This window comes from Pholis gunnellus (assembly GCF_910591455.1).
Source record: "Pholis gunnellus genome assembly, chromosome: 1".
NCBI lineage: Eukaryota > Metazoa > Chordata > Actinopteri > Perciformes > Pholidae > Pholis > Pholis gunnellus.
This window is the reverse complement of record NC_136528.1, coordinates 22,928,159-22,953,577: the sequence shown is the minus strand read 5'-3', so window position 1 is coordinate 22,953,577 and position 25,419 is coordinate 22,928,159. Positions and strand designations below refer to the sequence as shown.

General features: G+C 39.9%; 2 protein-coding genes across 2 annotated transcripts; both read left to right on the top strand.

Moving 5' to 3' along the window:
- The first annotated feature begins 5,466 nt into the window (after positions 1–5,466).
- On the top strand, positions 5,467–14,847 carry slc39a13 (solute carrier family 39 member 13). The gene is made up of 10 exons (XM_079165017.1): positions 5,467–5,656; positions 6,639–6,988; positions 8,544–8,651; positions 9,034–9,176; positions 10,993–11,112; positions 12,046–12,135; positions 13,339–13,389; positions 13,552–13,684; positions 13,764–13,863; positions 14,085–14,847. The coding sequence occupies exons 2-10, from the start codon at positions 6,676–6,678 to the stop codon at positions 14,158–14,160; spliced, it is 1,134 nt and encodes a 377-aa protein (XP_079021143.1). The 5' UTR covers positions 5,467–5,656; positions 6,639–6,675; the 3' UTR covers positions 14,161–14,847.
- Positions 14,848–17,066: 2,219 nt separating this feature from the next.
- On the top strand, positions 17,067–22,334 carry tmem276b (transmembrane protein 276b; the record flags this gene model as incomplete). Its single annotated transcript, XM_079179993.1, has 4 exons — positions 17,067–17,463; positions 20,586–20,699; positions 21,708–21,845; positions 22,087–22,334. The coding sequence occupies 4 exons, from the start codon at positions 17,067–17,069 to the stop codon at positions 22,332–22,334; spliced, it is 897 nt and encodes a 298-aa protein (XP_079036119.1).
- Positions 22,335–25,419: the final 3,085 nt, after the last annotated feature.

Here is a 25,419-nt window from a genome sequence, read left to right as displayed (position 1 = left end):
CTTCAGTCTAAAGACGGTGGCCGCCATAAGTGCTGAACGTATATCATTATTTTGAATTTGCCGTATATTAATTACCAAACTCTCAATGACACAGTGAAACTGACGTCATTGTGTCAACACTGCATGTCCACTAACACTTTCTATGACGCCCATATCTATAACTCATAAACATATTTATAAATGTGTGAGGATTAGGCAGATACAATATACTACAAGCTTGTTATATAGTAAATCACTATACTGTAGTGATTATTTGTTTAAGTAAAGTGGAAACAATATCATGAAATCTAAAATGTCAGTAAGTGACCAGGAGTTATGAAGTGTTAATAAACTTGACCGTATAAGTCATTATACAATGTTTTATAATGTTATGAAGAACTATGAATATTTGAGTCCTTATAGCTATAATGATACAGTGAAATAAGCATAATACAATGCATTATAAATATGTGTGTAATGTATTTTAGACATGGGCATCATAGAAAGTGTTACAAAATCTTTATATTTTCGTTAGAGTATAATGTATCATGCTGTTTTTCAACAGAAGGTACTTGTTATAATTTACTAACTATATTTTAAAAAGCAGAGTGATAGAACATGATATATTTCATTATGTATTTACAGAATTGTGAAACGAGGCATGCATTTGGGTGTGACTAACATTTTGATAATATTGTGACAAGGAGTGTCACAGTAGATGTAGCACCCCTCTGATATACAAAGCTACAAATAAATAATAAGTATTCATATCCGCTCATTCACACCGGATCTCACTGAATGAATGAGACAAGCTCATTGTAGAAACAGAACATGCCGCTACAGTACCATGGTACCACTTTGTGTCCAGACCAACCTCTACAAAATAAAACCACCTTTCATCTGCAGATGCTGCAGGGAGACAACATGTATGTTTTTAAAGATACTGAAATGTTTGCTCAAACATAATACATTGCAAAGAGTTTTTAGAAGTATGCACTATAACTCATGATCATGTAAACAAATAAGCAAACTTTTTAAGTTAACAACAAAATGTGTATGCTGTATGTTGTAAAATGACTGAAAAAGAAACGGTTAAGAACTAAAGTGAGCTTGGTAAACATTATCTTATGGGATTGTGTGATAAGGTTTGCTAAATATGCATATGAAATTGGCCAGCTAACAATGAAAACAGTTGAATTCCAGTGCAGCGATGAATGCAAATCGTATCTAATTCAAAAAACAGAAAGACATGTGTCAGATGATTTATTGCATATTGGCACCTCTGCAGGCCTCATAACAGTGTGAGCCTTAAATTAACAGAATAAATTGTCACTTTGACATGCAATGCAATTTTGCGGTGCACGATCTGGGCTGTCAACAGGCACAACATCATCAGTGAGCCTGACAAGCAATCCAGCAGCATCTACATGGTTCTATTAGGCTAAAGTTGGATCCACGAGTGGGCTTTTAACTAAATGCATTCTGGTTGACGTCCAATTCTTAAGACATTTGCAAAAACAAGAGCTTTTTACATTGAATATTTTAGTTCTGTGGATGGACTGTCCACAGAATGGGCCCATGCTTCCTGGCTGATAGTCAGCAGAGGTTTCAGTGGCCATACTGTGTTTCACAATGACATGGAACGGTCGCTTGACATGCCTGCAAGGGGACATCCAGCCCTCTCACTTCTTATTCCTGATTCCTCATTTTCTCTGGACTCCACAAGATTCAACTATCAGACAAGACTGTGGGTATTATTAGACAAGGGTGAATCACAAGGCACATGGACACACACGCCCAGACACACGGTTCACATGCGAAAGATACCTTTTTCAATTTTTTTACACAACGCAGCACAACAGTAGGCCTAATCTGTTATCTCAATCTATTCTAATAACATTTGAGTTTTATAATATCTTTACTCACAAACAACACAAACATAAAAACGCACATTTACCCACATCCACCCATATAAGGCTTTGGGTCCCTATCCCACCAAACAACCAAGTTCCTCTTTCTTTTTGTATTGCTCAAGTCAGACGAGGATGACTCAGTGCAGATATGAATCATGTTTTTTTTCTTTGTTATCTTCACATCTGACTCTGCTAAGTTTGCTTGTCAGAAACGCAGTCAACAAGTCTATTTTTAAAAATCTGAGAACATAAAGATTGGGTAGACTTCTTAAATGTTAAAAACATGCCTCAAGAACATGTCATCCGTTTTACTCCGACAATGTTGTTGAACGGAGTTAACGGTGCATGTTAATTATCATACATTTGTACATTTAAAACAATTCAGGTTATCTTCATGTCAGTTTTTTACAGTTGATCTAGAATGTGTCAAGTACTCTTACTTTAAGTCAGGAGAGACTGCTGACCTATGTGTTTAGCTACAAGTGCAAAACAAATTTAAAAAGCAGATGGACTGTAATTGCTGTGGTAATATAATGATTTGTTTTCTTGACTCTTGTCAGGGCAAATGTCACACGATAATTTATGCAGTGAACTCCTGTCAAATGCACCACCTGCTGGTCAAGCCGTTAATTAAGGAAATGTTTTGTACTGTTGGACCTTGGGTGCTCTACTACAGGTGAGGTGGGGATATGGTCCTGAACACCTCGGGACTCAAACATGGGAGCAAAGTGCTTGTTGTGGACCTTGACAGACTGTATATTCAACAGTTCAACAGTTACTTTTACAGTTACAATTACTTTTAATGATTGACCATTTACAAACTGTTTTTGTTTAAAAGATAGTTCAAGAGAAGATGATGAGAGAAGAACTACCAATACATAATTCATAAAACTGCTGCACTTGAAGTAAATGTCTGCATTCATTCAAAATCCGACCTCAGTAAAAGTACAGAAGTAATGAAAAATTCACTAATTTTGCAAGAATGACACTAATATATTATAATCTATGATAATGTTAGTTTGTTAAAACTGATGAAGTATTTTATTGTTGCAGCTGCTCGAGGTGGAGCTAGTTTTGACTACTTTATAGACAGTTTGGTAGATTTGGCTCAGTGGCTCCCAGCCTGGGGGTCAGGCCTCTCCAAAGGGGAGCAAGATCAATCTGATGGGTTGTGAGATTATCAATGGGGCAGGATAGAAGACAAAACAACGTTCTAATACACAAATATATATTCTTTTTTTTTACTTTTCTCTGATCTTTTCCTTTTTCTGACACATTAAATAAGTTGGATCAGTTATTTAAAGTTATTTCAAGGAACTTTCATTTTGTGTTGATTTTGGCGGTCCCTGTGGACGAAAGAGGGATTGTTTTCGAGCATCAAAGTCCATTTGGAAAACCTTTAATTTGAATGCAGCAGGGTCTGAAAGTCTGCCCCGCTCAGTTCTGGTTCTCCCTTTCCTCCACAGGCCCAGCAATGAAGCCGATACTTCCAGCAGCGTGGTGTCGGTGTTGGCTCCCAGAGGAGCAGCGAGGCGAAGCTCTGCTCCTGGCCAGAGGAGGAGAGGCTGCTGCCGGGCGCTGAGCACTCCTCCTCCCACCGGAGCTCCTGACAGCAGGCCAGAGGCCCCGCTGGAGCCTGAGCTGAAGGAGTGTCTTGGGAACCTGCATGGTTTTGTCTAATTTCACAGAGAAGCCGACCCGATGGCACCAATGACAAGCATTAGGAATAGAAAAAAACAACCTTCTAGCTGATGGTCTTGTTTAATTACGTTGGCACTGTTTCATAACCAGTTAAAATGTCCTCACAGTAACTTTAAATGAAACCAACTGAAAAGGTCAGAGGATAAATGTCTCTTTTGGTGGAACTTCTAACAACGTATAGACATCTGAAACATGCCCAGAAGCACCAAGTAAACAGGGTGTTTTTATTGGGTCACAACCCAGCGGTTCAGTCTTTGTCAATGCATTGTTTTGTGCGATGTAACTAACAACTCCAGCTGTCAAAAATATGTAATGGAGTAAAAAACACAATATTTGCCTCTGAAATGTGGTAGAGTAAAAGTATGAACTGTAACTATCGAAGTAAAGGTCAAGCATATAAATTGTTCTTTACTACAGTACTTGTGTAAATGTACTTTTCACTTGTGATAAAATCTTAGTGTCTATACATAAAACATGTTATATGGGGGGGTTGTCTCACTTGATTGTAAGTTGGTCTTGTGATATATGTAGCTATGTATTTTTTACATCCAACCAGTATTTCTCTGAGCCAAAGAAGATTCCACATTGACACAGTGATGTATATCATATGAAATACCTCAAATCTGATGAGAAGAGGTCTGTAATGAAGTCCAACATGGATTCATTTTAAGGGATCATTGAAATAAAAAGAAGTTTTGCAACCTATTCGTCAATGACTGCATCTACTTTGGCTGATGACTTGTTGGATAGGTTGGTTCCTCAGTCCTTTGAGTGCTCAAATTGGGAACCCTATGTTTTGATAAGCCTTAAATAGTAGACTTACTTTTGTAACTTTTACAACAATGTAAACCTTACAACGTATATGTGAACGTATATAGTGATGATATCCAAATCTGGAGTAACTCCAATTAGGCATTATTCACAACAGACATTTCTGTTTGCCATTGTGCAAAACAGGTGTTACTAATAACACTAACGAGGGCTCTGTTTTAATCAAGTGTCCCAGTGAGCTGTGACAGTGTCACACTATTTATACCTGTGTTTTTTTCTACCGCGTGTACAATGCATGTTACATGTTACAATATCTTCTTTGGAAAAGCCCAGGGCTATTAATATTAGATAGAACTTAATTTATCTTAAAGGACATTTTTGTCACCAAGACCCTCTGTATACATAGTACACTTTGTTGTATAGACAGACTGGGTAGTAGAACAAAAGGAGTATGAAATTACATATGATGGTGCAAGCTTACTGTCAATGTTGTCCTCAAGGCCCCATCTGAGTAGACTGTTGTTGACCAGTAGGCTACCTGTTGGGAATTATGAGAACAATACTGTAGTGAAAGGGGTTTTAAGTGTTAGGCTACTAATACAATTACAAGCGAGTATGATGAACTGTATTAAAGGAATGCATCACACACACATTTGGAACAGCTTCTAGGACTGGGATATATGGACATTTTCTGGTTTAGTAAATTCCTTTACTGAAATGAAACTCCTTTGGGACTCAGAAAGCCAGTCCCTGATTCCCCTGAAACTTTCTTTCAATTAACCCAGTTGTTTTATCCTGCTATCTCCAATTAAACTAGACCGGCCTTATGCTAAAAGTCACTATATCCTTTATGACTGTGTGTGTGTAATTGTGCCTGAATGTAAACATCGACAACTTTATTGTCAGCTAGTGTGTAAGAATGCATTGGGTTCCTTCTCTCCTGTTTTTTTCCCCACCATTTCAATGAAATATAACACAACTCTCCTCCTGGGGGCTTCTCCTGGAGTTCTGGGGGCAAAATGTTACGTTAACGTTACTTCCTGGAATCTTTGGTGGGGCGGGGATCCATGTCCCGTCTTTTTCCTCTCCTGTTTATACGGTTTCCCCCCCTCTCTCCAGGATCCTGACACGTGGCTGTTTTGGGGAGCCGTGGTGACCGACAGTTACTCCTGCAGCCAGCGGATCCCTGCCCTCCGCAGCTGGGACTCTGGTGAAACTCCGCGGAGCAAGCCTGCCTTCATCAAGCCTGGATGGCAGGGACACACTGGTGCAAAGCCTGCAGAAACTACAAGGTATTACAACATTAAATGTCACATTCATGTCGTTATTTGATGTTTTGTCGACCCCTAAAGTTAGCACTAACTTACTAAAAGTGGTGCTGGTGTTGTGCGGTTCTAACCGTTTTCGTTTATTTTGCCGTGATTTTGTGTGTGAGCTAACGTCTGTAGCAGACTGTGGGACGTTACAGGGCTCTGAATGTTTACCAGCTAACGTTAGCTTGCTAACTTTTCCGCACAGAGTTAGCTACCGTTAGTTCAGTGTGTCTTTTGTCAAAAGCACGGGGTTTCAGTGGGACGTTACTTTGCCGCATTGTTAGTCAGTTTAGCACCGTGGCGCTTCAGTTGTCTGTGTATTTCGTATTGAACGTTAGTTGACGTTATGCGTGTAACTGTTTGTGAGTTAACTGATCCTTCATCTGTCCTGCGTACTGACAGGAAAATGATGAGCAGCAGATGCTTTCAAACACTTATTGATCCCTGATATTACGTTATATCGCAACATTTACTGCAGAAGATGATTAACAGTAGCAGTGAGGTCAACGCTGCTTAAACTTCTCACTGTAGCCTGACGGTGCTTTTTTAATAAAGTAGCGTTGCCAGATATCCGCAGCCAGCTGCCAACAGGAAGCACGCACTGGACTCTGGTGCTTCTGGATTGTTCTTTCCCTGGCGCAACTTCACTTTTAACGCAACTTAAGCACGTGTCGGCAACTGGTCATAGTCACAACAATTTACACCTGTTTGTAGTTTAATAAAAACATTTTTTTTATTTGGGTCAACCAAAAAATGCAGGCACTTCTATTCCAGCCTCTCAATTGCGAGGATGTGCTGCTTTGTCTATCCTGCTAACCAGGAAACTGAATGCCAAAAATCGATGTGAAATAATTGTGAGTTGCAGACTTAACTTCATGCTTATTTAAAATGTTCCTACGTGTTAGAGACTGTGCAGGGGAGGCCTCAGGCCTGTTTGTCTGAAAGTGTGCATCTTTTGCAGCATTACTGGTTGCAAGTGCTTTTTGGACGTGGGACGGATGAAAGGTGGAAGCTGTAGGAAGCCCAGCTGGGCTGTAGCTGCTCTGTTTATCCCAGTTACCCTGCTGATGCTGACCTCCGGGGGGGCATCAGGCAGCCACAAGATGACACAAACGTCCATGGCACATGCAACAGCCTCCGCTGCAGGACCGGGCCCCAGCCTGACCGATTACCTCCAAGCAAACATCTTATACAGCGAACAGTTTCATGTGTGGCTCTTGTCCCTGGTGGGCTCTGTTGCTGTTGGCCTCAGTGGGATTTTCCCCCTTATTGTCATTCCCATTGAAGCTGGAGCAGCCCTCAAAACAGAAGGTAAGAGATGGCCACATGTAAACTAAACTTGCATGTGAATTACTCACAATACAATACTATCACACTATTGTCCTTAGAGCAACATTGATAATAGACATGCATCATGATATCTCTGTAACTTAAGAGAACATATTTTAAGTTGGTTCTATCATTTTTTGAAAAGCAGGAATCAGTCGGTACATGTCAACATGAACACAAATGGTGCCAAGTGAAAGTCAAACAGCTATAAAATGACAAAAAGACTTCAGTGTTGAAAGCAGAAAAGTTCAGAGTTCAAATTTCTGCAGTAAAATAAATATTTCAGCCTCATTAGCCTATTAAGTATATACGTAAAATGCCAGCTTTTTAGTGGCTCCGTAATATATCTCCGCTCTCCACACCCTCTAAAGGGGGGAAAATAACCCCAGTGAGTTCGACAAGTAGTTCTGCTGGGTGTTAGTCAGCCACTCGTAGACACAGCTGCACCTCCTTTGGCATTTGAACTTCCTGGAAAAATACTTAAGGCATGAGCTCCATTGCATATTTTTCTGCATAAACATGCCTTAAAGTAGAGATGAGACTGAAGGATTTCAATTTACAGGAAACTTTTACTTAATTTGTTTTGTTCAGAAGCAAGAGCTGCGTGTTGTACTGAATGGGAACACTGTTAGTTGAAAGGTCCCCCAATTCCACACCAGATAAAGATTAAATATACAGTGGAAAACAAATCATTTAAAAAAGCTGTGTAATTAAAGTAATTTGGATATGTTGTCTGTTAGGTAATCGCAAGTGAACCCGTAAAGTGCATCTCAATCCACCTGTTTTTATGTGCATTTGCGCATGAGAGAAACTGAGCGGAAGCACTTCAATAACCAGACCAGGCAGGTCAGCCTGAGGCCTGCAGCCTCTTGATCAGCCCCACCCACAGGAACGTGGCATTCCAGATGTATTTTAGGCCGTGGGGTTTTCAAGTGCAGTCCTGACCGGAGGTTGGTCGTTACTGAGGAAACTCCTAAAGCAGAAAGAAAGTTCTGTGGAGCACATAATCTCTGTGTATATTAGTAGCCTGAGCCAGAGCCACTGTTTTGTGGATTTGTGTGCATCATGTTTAACTTGTTAAAAAATTATAAATGAATCGTTTGAAACGGTGCCATTTTATATTAAAATATCAAAGAGGAAGTAACTTTGGTGCTAAAAAGAGAGACTGTCACAAACTGTTAAACTGTTAATCGGGTTGATCAGTAATAAATACAGAATAAGGATGAGTTAAATGTGTGATGGGACGGGTGCAAACAAAGCACAAAACCGTAACCAAACCAGACGGGGGAGTGGAGGCCTGGGAGGAAGCAAAGATAAATAGGCTAACGCCAAATTTCCTCGGGTGTAGGCAGTTTCCTCATGTCCTTTCCCACTCTGCCCGTTGGCTCCTGAGCCAGGAAGCCAAACCAACCACACAAGCAACTGGCAGACGGAGGGATGTCACAATCACACAAAATCAATCTGCAGTTCTTAATTAAACACAGTATTCAGTAATTGCTACCCTATTTCTTTGCTCTCCTTCCCTGTGTTTCCTCAGCTGGTGGCCAGAGGCTGAAGCAGCTCCTGAGCTTTGCTATTGGAGGTCTTCTTGGCGATGTATTCCTTCACCTCCTCCCTGAGGCATGGGAGCTCTCTCGCTCTTCAGGTGGGTCTCCTGTCCACTAATGCCATCACCCCCTTTTGTATTTTAGCTGTTTTTCATTTCTCTGACATACATGAGAATAAGATATTTATAGTTGCTTACTAGTAGAATGCTTAAGACCTTTTCACAAACAACAAAGACTGGTGTAATGTCAGTAAACCTTATTTGAGAGCAGTGATTCCTCAGATATCCTTTCATTTTAAAATATATTTATCATGCATTACATTTCTTTCAAACGCAAATATGCCATTACGTTTATTATGTTTATTTAATGCAGCTCTTGGTTTAAGTTGTTGCTTGTAGCACTCACCCATGTTGTAGCTCTGTTTTCACTCTCTACATTTACTCATTCAGTCTTGTTTGAATCTCTCTGCTTTCATCCTAGCTGGTAAACACAACCACTACATGACCCAGGGCTTGTGGGTAATCGCTGGCCTGTTGGCCTTCCTCGTCCTGGAGAAGATGTTCCCAGACCAAGGAAGCCACGAGGATCCCTCGTCAAATTCAGACATGAATTTTAACTCCGCTGTAAGTGTTTCAGCTGAAACGTCTTTAGAAGAAATGTTAAACCAGCCTATCAAAGATCTCCTTGGACAGGGAAGAATTTAAAAGAAATAGTTTGATTATAATAATTTTCTTGCGAGAGTTTGATGAGAAAATCAATGCTTCTGTCACATCTCGTTGTCGCCGTGAGGATGCCAGGCAGCTGGAGACTGCAGGATGTTATTGCGCCCGGACAAGAAATAATCCAGCACATAAAACCACAAGCAGTTGTTTTTACACTCAGATTTTTGTTCAGATTAAACAAATGAGAGATTATCATTTTATTTACTGAGATTTAGATTTTGTTAAGCATGGACAAAGCCAGGCTAGCTGTTTCCCCCTGTTTCAAGTCTTTGTGCTAAGCTAACCAGACAGACATAGAGTGGCATCGATCTCTTTCATCTAAATCTTGGCAAGAAGGCAAATATGCACATTTCCCAAAATGTCAAGCTATTCCTTTAACATCCTCTCAGTATGAAAAATTATGAAATGGATCTTTATCAATGAGCAAACTAATCTTTTATATTATATTTATATGTTTATATTTATTATTTAATTTGTGTCAAAATTAGATCCTTGTCTTGATGAGCATCAAAGTTGTAGTTTATTGTTTGTAAATGAATTGAAAATAGTTACTCAGCAAGATTGATGATTAACTTTTTAACGCATGACTTCTTTGTTGACAGTGAATGGCCGGTTGCAGTATGTTTGTAAAGGCGGTCTCTCTCTTTGTATTACCAGTGATGGGTCGGGGGTGGGGGGGGGATTGGAATCCACGGCTCAGCTCCTCCACTAGAGTCTATTTATAGTGCCGGGGTGAAGCAGCTGCTTTAGTCATTTCAGTGTCCACCGGAGAGCACTCAGCTTGTAGACAGAGGCAACAATAGAGTGTGACAGTGTGTGAGAGAGACATGAGGTGATACGTATTTTCCCTTTTACAACACTGTGGGTTTAGGCAAATCTTACCAAAATGTGCGAGGACTGTCACAAGCTGCACTTCTTTTTACTCCAATTGGGTCATTGTTTTTGATGGATGCATCATATGGGTGGAGCGCTGCAATGTTTATTGTAAGAGATTCTATCACTTTTGCATTTTTAGTTCATTTTAAATTGGGTGTATTGCAGTGGTAATTTAGCTCCAATCTCAGCCCCTCCCAAAAAATCATCAGGCTTCATTACTTTCTCATGCTTCAATCATAGACATGGAGAAAACATTTCCTTGCCGCGACCAGAAGACAGCAGGCTATTTCCCTCTCACTTAATTTGACTATCAGTCTAAATGGTAACATAAGTGGTTTCTGAATGAGGGAAGAAGGAAGTTGGCTGTTCTCGGAAAACTGAGGCTATAGCCTGAAATGTCTCTTCTCTTATATTCAAATTAGAAACATGTTGAGCAGTGTTGGAATAAAAGGTCATCTGTAATGTCTGAAAAAAATAAGGCAAAAGTACAAATGACTGCTTATTCCTGTATATGTAGGAAGTTGGAGAAATAATTCAACATAACAGCTGTTCTGCTGGCAGGAGGTGAAAGCCACTGACACAGTGGGAGCAGCAATAAAATGCATGTAAATTGCGCTGTTGAATCCAGGCGACCATTAACTTAACTGTTTTTGGTAAGGTGTGGTTTCCTTAAGGGAGACGAGCCCTTCCAGTGGCATTGTACTGATGGTGGACAGTGATGGGTAATAGGAACAGAAAAACGTATAAAAATAAACTATTAAAATGTCTTTAAAAATAGAGGTTATGGTTCATGTGGGGACATGTTTATTTTTCCTTGATTTTCTTCCCCTTTTCTCCACAGTCGCAGTCTATTTCAGATTTAAGTGGAAAGGCATCGGCATCACTCATAAATGGACACCATGCTGAGTCATGGAAATCCTCCAAGCAGCAGAGTCTGCAGGAAAGATCAGAGAAAATCAAGGTAATTCTGACAACCAAGACATTTCCCAGTTAACGAGACAGACAGAAAATGTAGTTTTTTTTTAAAGAGACACCACTGGGGGTAAAAGCTTGACATTGGTTGGTTATGCAAGAGTGCTATTTTTTTGCTTCTTCAAGCCTCCAAACTCATTCATGTATGTGCAAATAAACCTTTGAAACCTTTACACTGAATTTGACTTGGTATTTTGACATTCGCACCACTTTATTTAAAATAAACATGACTTTACACCTTCCATGACTTTGGCGGTGTTTATCTCCAATCGGAAAGATCCGAGAGAGTTTTAGATAATACGAAAATAAACGGCAAACTTCCACTCAAGTAGCACATCTCGGTGAAGTTTCTTTTTACCAATACATAATAGATCACCTCAATAGCCAATCAGGAAAGTGGGACTGATTTATTACCACTTCAGGATCACCAAAATGTTTTATTTATTTCAAATAAAACTTTTCTAAAGTGTGAAATAAGCAGTAAAAAGTTAACAAAAACAACCTTTTTAAACGTATTATTTTGAGTGAGACTTCCAAAAAAGAAACGTATTATAAAGAAATGTCCTGAAAAATCCTTTCACCCATCCATTTCCTTTACTTATCCTCGTCAGGATAAGGAGTGGCAGCATACATCCTGCACAATTCAACAGTTTATTACAACAATAAAATGGCCCCAGAAAAGGCACATCACCAGCAGCTGCTCTTTGTTTCCTGAGAGGAACGGATAATTTACTGCCGCACTTTAAAGGGGTCAGACTACAAAGCAGGGAGTAATTTTAGCTGACACCGAAAACAACCAGGATTCTGTTACGAAAGAGAATGTTGTGACTGATATATGATCAGATTCTTGACCATACTTGTTGTTGTTTCGACTAATCAAGGGTAACATGAGTAACAGTGGCATTGTGTTTGTGTGTCGCAGACAAGTGGGTACCTAAATCTACTGGCCAACTGCATCGACAACTTCACCCATGGACTGGCTGTAGCAGGAAGTTTCCTGGTTAGCAAAAAAGTAAGAACTCCCCAACCTAAAAATCAGTCATCTTAGGATGCTTGTATTTCTCATTCAAATGTGATTCACACGAAAAAAAAATCATCAGTGAATGAGAGCACCCACATTGCTGTGCTTTATGTTGCTCATATGCTTTGTCTTGAGTAAAGATACAGTCTTGAAATTGAGTTTTGGAGGCTTGTAATAACTCTTGGGAATGAGGACACACAATATAACACCTTCCTTGTGAGTACAGTGTTTGGCAGCATGACCTGTCGTATCAGCAGCCCCACTGTCTTAAAAGTGGACCGCTCAGTGGACATTCATTACAACCTTGATTAAAACAAACCTTTTCAGTTTGCTACTTATTCTTGCTGCATCATCTGATGGGCTTGTTCGAAAAGATGCACTTTAAAGTGCACCAACATGTATTTGTGTTGCTTCAGTAGGTTAGTGTATATTTGTAGCTGAGTCCAGCTGGAGAGACATAAGGCTAGCAGCATGAACTGTGGATCAGTGTGCCAGAGAGGAAGTTCTCAAACATGCACATACAAGACATCTCACCGGTGTTTTCTGTTTACTCCCTTGCACATTTATCACAGTATTTGCCATGATGAAATACTGTCTGAAAATGATCTGTATCAATGCAGCGTTAGTTAAACATGAAGATTCATTGTAAAATACTAATACTTGTACATTTCTTACTTACTATAATTAAGTATTTGACTATTATCTCCTAAACATTTTTAACCTTTTTCAAAATTCAATTTTCAAGCAAAGGATGACACAGAAAAAAAGTCAATAAGCTATATTATAATACCAAATGGATATTTTCGGCTATTTTTTCTACTCTTCTAACTGTAACTGGTTTGAGCTTTGAGTTCTCTGACATGTAGATATCCAATAGGGTCTCATCTACATGTCATGCGTGTGTAAGTATGCTCTGTAGACACTTGATAGGTCTCATCATGCTCTTCATGAAGGATTATAAACACTTTTACAGACTTTAAGCTGTCACAGCTTCACAGCTCTTTAGGGCTGCTCAGAGTTTGTACTTTGTCTCTTACATGTTCCCTCTTTGCACTATAAGCTTAACATATAGAGCTTATCACTTCACTCAGGTGCTGTCAAGGATGAATTTGTCATGCATTTCCCCTCTGTTACTACGGAGCCCATTTCTTTACCACGTAAGACAAAGCAGTGTAAATGAAACTTCTCTTGCAGGTTGGGTTCCTCACCACCTTTGCTATCCTGCTCCATGAAATCCCCCACGAGGTGAGATACAGAGTCCTGGGTTAAATTGTATATATTATTTCTAAATATAAAGATGTGAGGTTCACTTGACAGTTTTATGTTTACATAGCAGAGAGTACATAGGAAGAATCAGACTGCTAGAGTGCTTGTAAACACGCTAAATGTTTAGCCATTCCCCTGCAGGTGGGAGACTTTGCCATTCTTCTGAGGGCCGGGTTTGACCGGTGGAGTGCCGCCCGCATGCAGCTGTCCACGGCGCTGGTCGGTGTCTTGGGAGCTTGCTTTGCTCTGTGCGCTCAGTCACCAAAAGGCACAGGTAAGATTCTCAGGATACACACGATCAAACCATTTTACAGTTGCCAGAATGATACATAAGTCTTTCCTACTGATTCTAGAAAATGCCACTGCCTGGATATTGCCTTTCACCTCCGGAGGCTTCCTCTACATAGCCTTGGTGAATGTGGTGCCTGACCTGCTGGAGGAGTCCAGTTTAAGGTATGCACATTCATTACAAACACAATGGGGAGCCACTTATCAAAACATGGCTCCGTAGTGCTGCTAGTGGCCAAAAACTCCACAGGGTACCTTTTAACCTGTTCTGTATTGTTGGAGTTGAGACAGTGGATGTAAGAACAATGTCTACAAACTGAACTTTTGAACTATATGTCCTTGATTCTGTCTGAATCTGTGCCCTTTGTTTTTTTGTTTTTTACCAGGCAGTCTCTACTGCAGATCCTGCTCATTTTCTGTGGCGTGGCTGTCATGGCTGTGCTCTCTGCCATTGTTAATTGAACATGGAGGAAACCCTTCTCTCGCCTTAAACACTAAAACGCTACATTCTCCACCAACCCCTTTTTAATCCGGTACCTCTCATTCCTTTGAGAAACTTTTCATCATGTTACACTAAAACAAATGTCTGACAGAAGAACGTCACTTTATGGATGGAAGACCTTCTTGATCTGCAGACAAGACATTTGTGCAGACACTTAAAAAATGTGCCAAACTAAAACATCACTGGAATTAAGAGGGTTTGTATGGATCTCTGTTACCAAATTGTCTTATATCGTTGATCAGACAATCATGTTGTTTTGCACATACATTTACACAGGTACACCTGATGTACCAGCTCAACAGAGCAGGTATTATTGGACTCTACAAGGACGTCCTTCTTTAAAATGTATTCAACACTAAATTGTTTAAGCATTGTATATATTGATATTTTTCTGATGTAGCTGCTGTATATTTATTAAAAATTAGACAAGCAACCTATAGTTTTATTAGACGTGTACCACCGCCACGCAATCTTTTTGTCTTGTTAAGATATGAGTCACAAGAAGTCGGGATGGTCTGTTACACCAGTGTCGGCTCTACACCAAATTACAGTTTCTTTCTCTTTTGTATCTTCTTCACACAGTCCAGTCTGCACCTTTTTGATCTCTGCTTGAAAAAATAATTGTAATAAAGTTGAAATTTATTGATGAAAAAGATTGGTACTGTTTGTTAATAATCAGCTTTAATTTATATGGTTGCCAATAATTCAGTGAGACTAGGGACAGATAACTATTAGAAACATCACCATGCAGGATTAAATGAAAGTGTCAACCCCGGGGAAAAAAACTGTAAATTTCATACATTCATATAAAAAAAACCTGCTGTTTATCAAATTTACAACGAAAAGACCACACAGACAATAGACAATTAGTATGAAGAACTGTAACACGGGTGTGATAATGATCTCAGTGGGATTAGGATATCCTGATATTGATTGGTGGCGCTGTGTCAAGGTGCTGAGGCAGCCCAGTGCGTTGTGACCTCACTGCACAAAAACCTGTCCACCATGAGCATATTTTTACTGCAGAGATCCTATGCCTAAAATGTCATATGGGAGTCGGGGGGGGGCGGGGGTATTGATTGTGTGTTCACACTTGTCCAATTTCAACACAGTCTGTTTGGCAAGCTTCTGTTGCCATAACGACTCCGCCGCGGGTCGCCTTCCTTAGTCATCAGCCTGTGAGCGGCCTATTGTCTGTGGGAGCCTTCCTCAGTCACAGCACAGAAGGACAACAAACAACCACTATGTACACTGTAGTGCAAACACATGAGTGACAAATATTTCATTGATTCTCAGCTGTGTTCCATTAACTTCATTATTGAGGTCTGAATTAGACGATCTGAGCTTGTTGATGACAAATATAACCATCTGCTCAGTTGTTTTGAGGTTCTGCTCACAAATTCCATTTCCGTCCGCCTTTTGATTTAATGCCTGTGCTGACATCAACATGTCATAAACCAAAACTCTCTCCAACACAACCCAGAATTTATGAGCTATACACACGTGAAAACAATTATATCAGTGTGATTTGGTCCTATGCTATCAAATGGTCTATCATTTACAGTGGCTGAGTCTCATCTAAGTGCAAGATCAGAAATAAGGAATTAAAGGTTTGAGTATGTGTAAGAGTTACGCTCAGTGTAGACATTTAATTAAATTCAAACTTGTTTAATTTACATGATTATAATCAAGTACAGTATTATAGGCAATAAAAGAAGAAAATAATTACTGTTTAACATTTATGTATTTAGTGACCCTTTCTAGGAAAACGATCTACATCCAGTAACTTATCTCAGACCGCCTTACTATAGCTTGTTTTGGTTGATTATAGGCCTTTGAATGCTTGGCTCCACACTGTAATGAACTGCAACAGGATCTCAAACTGGATCACTAAATATCTCCAGCCAACTTTAACGATTTCATTGCCTCCAATACTGACTAGACCTGCAACAGACCTGAGCAACGCAGCTCCTTAAAGTTATCGAGGCCTTTACTCCTGTACACTGTTGTATTTATTGCTGGTTTGATGTCTGTCTTTTATGTTTGCCATCCTCCTCTTTTAGTGATAGTCTTGTTTGTTTGTCTCAATGAGTGCATCTCATTGGACCAACATGTATTAATAAAGGTAGCTTGAATTACCAATTCGTAGCGGTGAGAACCACAGAGGTTACTCTGCTTATGTGCTACCCTGTCTCTTAGAAGGGCAAAGTACATGATAATGTATTCATTTTCGAAAATTATATTTTATTTTTAAACATATGCAACATATCTAAGCCAGTTCATCTGAACTGGCACTAATCACATATCCATTAGGTTAATTGGCTGAGTCATACATCCACAATAAAGTAAACATGGTTGAGTCACCAATTCTATTGCAACTAATGATTTAAAGTAACCACTGCTGCTCTCATTTCTAGGCAGGAAAATAAAGGATTCCACAGCACCTGTGTTTTACATGTTTACCCCAAAAAATAAATAAATCCAACCATTCAAGCATCACAAATGACCACTCCCCCGTAGCAGAGCAGCACTTTCCACCCCATCCCGCGACATCCTGGAGGAGAGAGCGCGCAACTACATCACTGCCCCTGCCTCCTCCTCACAGCGTTGGTCGCCATCCATCCCCTCTCCTCTCCTCCTGTACCATAACAGATGGTGGGAACAACATTGCATCCACCGGGTACCACAACAATAGACCGCAGCATCCAGTCCAGACAACGCTGGCCTTGCACCATTATGCTTCTAGTGCAGGACTGCGTGAGGCTGTGAGTGCCGTCGTGATTCATTTCACGCGGTACCACCACCACCACCACGGCCACGGAGGAACCTTCCTGCGACTGTTTGGGCTCTCCATCGAGCGGGGAAGATGGCCGCTATGAAAATATTAACAGGCACAGGGCTCTTCTTGGCTTTCTGTGCGCTCGGGCTGCTCGCCATGGCGATCTGCACCGATTATTGGTACGAGACCGACGCGAGGAGACATCGGGAGAGGTGTAAAAACTATGCCAACAAGCGAAACGACCCCGGCTACATCTACATTTCAAACCACAACCTCCCCCTCCAGATGCCTCCAAAGAGCCTGGAGAGGAAAGGTAACGGCCCAGATGCTGGAGCTCTCATCCGGGGGAAGCGGCACTTCATGGCCGCTGCGTCTCCCATGGAGTCTCATTGCAGCCGGCAGTTTAACTCCACCATCTCCGGGCTTTGGAGGAAGTGTCACCGGGAGGGATTCGACATGGAGACCGAAGACCTTATTTACAAAGGTAAACACGAGCAGTCTGGCTTTTCTTGTGTGCACCAGGCCGTGATGCTGAGCGATGAGCTCACATCTAGCCTGACACAAACAGGATGGCACAGAGGCCCACACTCTCCTCACACAGTAGCGGGTCTCTGCGTTTTAAATTTGTTATGAAACTAGATTAGGATGTTTTTTTTAGGAGCTTATCTCTCTTCTTTATTTGCGAATTTCGCTGTCCATGGTGCTGAGAGATCCCCCTTTAGCTGAGTCTCTCTCTCCCAGATAATGGCTGCACCTCTATTTTCTGAACCCGTTTTGCATATAAGAGACTACACAGCATCCCATGAAGGTTACTGTCATAAAAATGTGATTTCTTACTGCAAAAGGAAGCTGAATCATTGTTAAATTTGGTTTGAATTTTAGATCACAGCGGAGAAAACATAATGCCCAGTCTTCCTCATTGAGCAACAATCAGAAGCCATATTTCAGGCCTCACTCATTTATGCAACTCCTGATCCAGACCAAGATCTTAAAACTGAGCAGATACACAAAGACACACTCTGTGTAGAAAACATGGGTGTCCACCAGAAGTTGTTGCAAAGTAGACATCAGTAAAAACAGCCCAGGGATTTTTTTCTCTCTTTCAAGCATTGTCTCTGGATATTTTCAACTACATCATGTTTTTTCATACTCCATAGATGTCTGAGCCAGCACCATTATCTTATTGAATAAGGTCACTTTGGAATCAAATAATCTACAGTATACAGTTAATGTGTATCCAATATATTTACATCCACACATATAGTAAACATAATGACAACCCAGGTATGTTTTGGTTTAATTGACTGAACCTATCAGTCCTGGGGTAGACATGTATGAACATGTTAAACCAATACCTCTGTAGAACATACCTTTGTTCTCATGTTTTCATTGACATTGTCTCAGAAAGGTCTTTATTTAGTTGTGTTTTAAATTAATTGTACATGTGTGCATGAAATTATGGCCACACCTTGTACTGTATATGTTGATAAACTATTCAAAAAGGACTGTGGTCACATGACTACAATGTCTTAATTACTATTAGTGCTCGTAGCCCTAGACAGAAATACTACATGTAACCTAATGTAAGTGAAAACATGATATTAATCCGTTTACTTCATCTTATCTGATTCTTAAGACCATATTTGTTCCTTTTCAATAATCATGTTTAGGCCCAATATAGGTGTTGATATATTGAGCAATTTGAAGTCATATTAATACTGCTTTCACAGATTATTTATGAAGGCTAATGACTAATAAATGATACATTCACACATTGTATGAGACGCTCCATATGTCAAAGCGATGACATTTAAAACAAACATAAATGCCCCTAACGGAACCACACTCATCCATTAGAAAGCATCACGCCCACGTTTTAACACACACAAATGATCCGATGTCAGCAGCGATGTTTGTGGGACTATCATACTTTAAATGTTGTCAGTGCACTTATGAGCGAACAATGAATGCACAAACTTCAAGTGATGCAATTTGCAAAACTATGTTCAGAAATTGTGTTCTCAGGTATGGAGGTTTCTGATGTTTGTCTAATCATGATTACAGTCTTGACGATCACAGTTATGACAGCAGTGATGACATAAAATGGACTCAAAAATACTGTATATGCACCGATAACGTGTTAAATTAACACCACATGGTCCAGATCTATACAGCAAACTTTCCCTAAGTGTAAAGTGTCAGTGATTGTTGATCTTTGTGCTACATTTCATTAGGCCTTTCACACCCCACAGGTGTTTTCACTTATGTTGGCAGATTAGACCGCATATTAAAGGTGATGTGATGGGAATTGAATTAAGTCACCAAGCTCAATGTACCAATAAGAATGATAAAAGGTGCATTTTGTCCCACCACCCTAAGAGGAACAACAAAGCTAACAGGAGAGTCACGGAGATGTCAATCAAGCGCAGTCCGTAGATTCCCACACTATCCATTTCAAAACGCCCATCTCAAGCTATAGACGTACAAGAAAGTATCTGAAATGCCTTAAGTAGGCAGCAGGCTGCACGTTGGTATCACATGTGGACTTTTCTATATGTAGCACATCAATTTGTCTAAAAAACATGAAACATTTGGCCTAAAAGCTGCACTGATAATATAAACTTCTTTCTGAAATAGTAGCCTTGGGTTTCCTGAACAAAGAACATTCAGATCAAAGTCTGGAAGATCGTTACTCTAACTATCAAAAGGAAAGTCTAAAAATCAAAGTTATGGGAATTTTAGATTGTATTATCGAGCCATAGACCCTTTTAACAGCAGGTATGTTGACTTACCAAAGCAGGAAAAGCACAGGTGGAATTAGTAAAACTGACGACTGCTGCATTGCATTCAGGTGGGTTTCAGGGCTCTCGTATTGTGCATGCTCAGTCACAGATGTGCCTTGCTAGGACACTTAATGAAATGGAGCCATCGTTAATATGATTATTTACACACATGCGTTTCCTGCTTCGACAAGCCAAAACGTCTGCTGTGAAAAGGGTCTATTGAGCTCCCAATACAAAAAGAAAGATGTCTGCCATGGTTCTAACTTGAGAGATATGCAAAGTACTTTAGAAATATCACAGTCCCTCTCTAAAATGTGATACTAAAGTGACGATTTGCAGGGAAATTGAAATATAAAGCTGTTGTGTCGCTTGACATATGGAGTAGGAGCTGGACTACAAAAGTCTTTAAATTCTGAATGTACCGGACTCTGAATGCCTATTTTGAATGCGGTTTACTGCACTGACTATCAAGTCATTATGAAGAGATTCACTTTAAATGAGAACAATTAAGCTTCTTTATGGGGCGTTCGGTAGAATAATCCGTATTGCACATTGTTTCCTAATCCTCCCTTAATAACAATGTAGGAGTGGTTGGGAACACGAGGTTAATAAGGCCAGCTCAGTAAATTAAAACTCAGTGAGGGTGTCAAATAAATATGAAGCTTTTCCACCATGTGTTTATAATATTTCATAATCCCACATGTTGGGCAAAGGTTCAGAATGAGATTTTTACTTCATTTTCTTTTTGTCACTTCGCTCTACTTGTATGTAAGATATTTGTGCTCGAGTTGTTATTGTCTCCATCGTTTTCTTTTTCTGCCAGGAATAATTCAAAGATGTACCGCAGTCAAGTATCACTACTCTTCCTCCATCCTACCGCGAAATTTACCCATCAACATCACAAAGACCATACGACAGGATGAGTGGCATGCACTCCGTAAGTATCAACGTGTTAGTCTGTCTTTATGGAGTTGGTTGGACGAGTTAGTTTAGTCACTGATGAATAATAATAATAATACATTTGTACCTGTTCTTTGCAGTGTTTGTGTGTGTGTTTCTGCTTCATGGTTCTACTGTATTCAACTAACAGACTAATTTAGTAACACAATACAACAAACTAAAACAGTAAAGGTTGAGAAAATCCACGACTGACCCTCTTGATATAGGTAATTTAATAATGTTATCCTCTAGACAGGGTTCATTTTCAGGGGTTTGGTTGACTCAGTTCTCTAAGGAAATTTGGTGTTCCTCAAGGACATTTTGTCTTGTTTTTATCATTTCAAACACATTTATGAATTAATGTTTTTTTTTAACAGCCAAGCTAATAAAATGAATGAATGCAATTTTCTCCTATTGCTGTCATCCTCGCTCCTTAATACATCACTGACCTCATAAGCCCTTCTCTCCCACGTCTAGACTCATGACCAGAGGTTATCAGGTCATCACTATTAGGAAGCCATTAGCTTTCGAGTGGCTTATCTGAGGACATTAGGTCTGGACAGGACAGATCAATATATTCTTGAACATCTACTCTTAAAACGTGTGGATAGGCTTTTATGTCTTACTTTAAATCCTTGTTCAAAGAGAGAGAGAGAGTGAAGGAGTTGTTTGACCTTGGATTGCATCAGTATTATTTTCAATTTTGAAACCCTTTCGTCAGTTTTGTTTTCAGTATTGTTGTGAATCTGCTTTGATATGTTATGTTATAAACATGCTACACCAAAGCATTATTTAAGATATCTTTCTTATATAAAATATTAGTGCCTATTAACAACACATTTCAATGTGGTTTATTGATAGAGTGATAAAGACTTCACCATCCGCTCTGTAGTTGGAGAGCAACAGATTCACCACAACGCAACATTAGTAATTACCAGTTCACACAATAACAGCTTTTAGTTTCACTGTTGAGTTTTAGTGGTGACGTTTTCACCTCTTCCTGCAGATCTAAGAAGAATGACGGCTGGCTTTGTGGGCATGGCCGTGTCCATCATTCTCTTTGGCTGGATCATTGGAGTGCTGGGATGCTGCCAGCAGCATGACCTCATGCAATATGTAGCTGGGCTACTCTTTCTCATGGGAGGTACTGTGAGAGCACATATGCCCACGTCCACACACAAACATGCAGCCAAAATCCAATTTCATTCAATTTCTGTATTTATTTGGTGACAGCTGATAGCATCTTTGGGTTATCATGATAGAGTAGATCAATATCCGGCAGTAACGTGATTCCTGTCCTGCAGTAAGATGCACAGTACATGTAGGAATTCAATCATCAAGCTGGAACCATTTTAAATCACTGCTTGTCTCCTCTGCTCACACAGGAACATGCTGCATCATCTCCTTGTGCACATGTGTGGCAGGAATCAACTTTGAGTTGTCCCGCTACCCCCGCTACATGTACGGCCTCCCCGAGGACATTAGCCATGGCTATGGCTGGTCCATGTTCTGTGCCTGGGGGGGCCTCGGCCTCACGCTGTTGGCTGGCTTCCTCTGCACCTTGGCCCCCTCCCTGAGCACGCCCACTCGCACAACGACCCACAAGCCGAGGCAGGAGAATGGAACCGTGTGACAGAGGCGTTGTGAAGCGACTGACCCACCGAACGCACAAACCGCACCCTTCCAACCTTGATGTTTAACTCTGAAACAGTTTTTTGTCTGATCACCATCTCACACCACCCTCGACATCGCCATCTCCCCACAGTGTTCAGTGTGCCTGAGTTGTGACAGAAGGAGCAAAGTGATGACAAACTTCACACACCTAATCTCGAAAAAATCCCAGAGGGACCTCCAGGAACACCAAGACTAACACCTACAGTAACGTATGTCTGAGGCATCGCTCTCTTAGCACAAATAAGACATTTTTTTGGTTCAGATGTTTGACATGTTGACTTTATAGCGATCTAAAGGTGACTGTTTTCTCTGAAGAGAATTTGTCTTAAAATGGTGCTCTCTTAAATGCATAAAGCCACACACACACTCCCACGCAACACATACACACACACACACACACACACACACACACACACACACACACACACACACCAGAACATGCTTTTCCACACATACTCCGGATGAATCATGGGAAAAATCCGTCAAAAGGAAAAAAAAACACACACAAACATCAGGCCAGAGCATCTTGTCAGCATTCCTCTTCCAGTCGAGTGATGTGAGCTGTGTTATTGTTCGTAATGAAAAAAAAAAATGAAAAAAACTGCCGTTGACTGCCCATTGCTTATCTTTAGTGTAGCACACTAACTGATATCAAACACGAGCCCCAAGGGTAACGTCAAAATGGATTCAGCGGCGTGGTCAGTATGATAAAACACACTTAAGTAAATCTGCATTGAAAAGAAAATCGTTTGATGCTTCTTTAAAGATTCTATATGTAAAAATGCATCTCTATGTAGATCCAGATCATTGTTTGTGTAAATTAGATTTTGAATAAGAATGTTTGCTTTCTGTTTGTTTAGAGGTGATGATGGCTGTCAGTAAGGAGGGGATTAGGAGTTACAGGGTGGTGCTGGGAGCATGAATCCATTATTGGGTTCAGCAATGTAAAGGTATTTTGTGGATGCGACTCGGTTGTTTGCTGACAAGAGCAAAACATGAAACCAAACTGTGGAGGGAGTATTTGATTGCTCCATTGTTTACCCTCAATATTGGTCAGGCTTTTTGTGTAATACAAGGGGAAAAAAATGCAACTTCAGTGATAAAAACAAAAGCACAAGCTGCGTTCCAAATCATTATCTGCACAAAGTACAGTAACATAGTAACATCACATATTGGTGGAGGGCCAAAGTGTCATCATGTCTTGACTAAAATCTGACTCAGTAACGACTGAGACAATGAGACAAGCAGAATATGGAGAATCATAGATGAACATTATTGTTCCCACAATGCGCACTGGAAATGGAGGAACACATGGATGTAATAAATACGTAAAACATGTTTGATTTTAACTTTAAGATTGATGGAGGCATTCCAAATTCCCAGTTTTAATGATGTGTTCAATACATTTCTTGAACAGTAAAATACATATTCATTGTGTACTAACTTACATTATGGTACAATTTATACTATGTAGTATGCATACTCTTCTGAATTAATGGTTGGATTAGAAATACCTCAAAATCTGGTGGCAAAAAAAAGCACAAATAGTAATTTAGAAAAGACTGCAGTGATGCACTTCAGCCTATGTTAAAAACTATTCCAAATGTACACTGTATACTAATTTTGTGTTTTAATTGAGGTGCACACATTGAAAATGACAAAATTAAGTATACTTAAAATCACAAGTATCCATACTAATACTAATAATGTCTTTAAGTGTTGTGTTGATGGACAACATTTAAACAAATCAAAATACTAAGTGAAAATAAAGTCATTTTTATTTAAAATTGGAAATGCCATTTCAAATTAACAGTTGAGTTGTAGTGTATGTGGTGCACACTTTGAATTGTGTGTCATTAGTACAAATCAGTCAAATGTGCCAGTTTTTGTGTACAAACTTACCATATTGTACACTTAATAGTATGTAGTTTGGGATGGAGCCATGTGAAAGGACTACAGTTTATTCAGTGGAAAAGGTATAAACGATTCTCTCTGTGACACTTGTGGGTGATAACTCACAGCAGCCAGTTTTCTCTTACTGTATCCCCCCCCCCCCCCCCCCCCCCCCCCCCATAGTCATTAGAAATCATTTATTTTGAAATGTTCAAGCTCACTTCATAAAACAAGAATATTACAGCCATGTGTGATGACGTTTTTTATAAATTGCTGGAGATGAGTCATGAGATATACTATCAGCTATGTCAATTAACTTTCTTAGAAAAAAAAAAAGGTGTTATAATGTGTGTTGACGACACTGTGTGTGATGTTCAGTCCTTTCACCATCACCGTTTACCTCCTCATGAGGCTACCACTTTTCAGAAGTCGAGGAAATTGACTGAGGCATGATTGAAAACTGTATCTTCAGTGTCTTGTTGAATCTTTGCACTTTGCTGGGTCTCATAAAAGTCTGTGAACCTGAAGCCTGATCAGGTGGAGTTATACATTATATGTTTGCGAGGTCACATACGGGAGCAAAGGATGATCAGCGCATGTAATAAGCACCCAGTTGTGTCTTTTACAAACAGTTTGGGTTTATACCATGTTGTGGAGGGTCAGTCGGTCTAGGCTCTTATTGTGAAAATATTTATGCCAGAAACAAGAAGGACATACCATAAATATGAAAATATTTATATCTATGGTCATTACACTAACAACTGAGTCAGTAAATTCCCTGACGTCCTCACAGAATGCAATGCTGTTTGGTGTTTTGGTTTTATAAAGTTTTAAGTTCACACCCAAACTACTGTGCAGTAATATAAGTAATTACTGTAAGTAGTGAACTGTAATGTATAAGTACATGGTCCAAGTATAATGTGTTGTTAGGACTGAAGCACAATTGCACACAAAGTTTGTTTGTGTATTATAGTTGGAAATCTGACTTTTCCCGTACTGATGTGCCACCACTGCACATGTGCAGGACTTTGTCAAAAAGTATTGCAAGCAAAAATTTGAAAGCACATGTTTACGCCCCATATCTCAAATAGTACCTTTTAAAAGTAAGACCAACAAAATAACAATGTCCGTATTTTAAAACAAAGATTTTG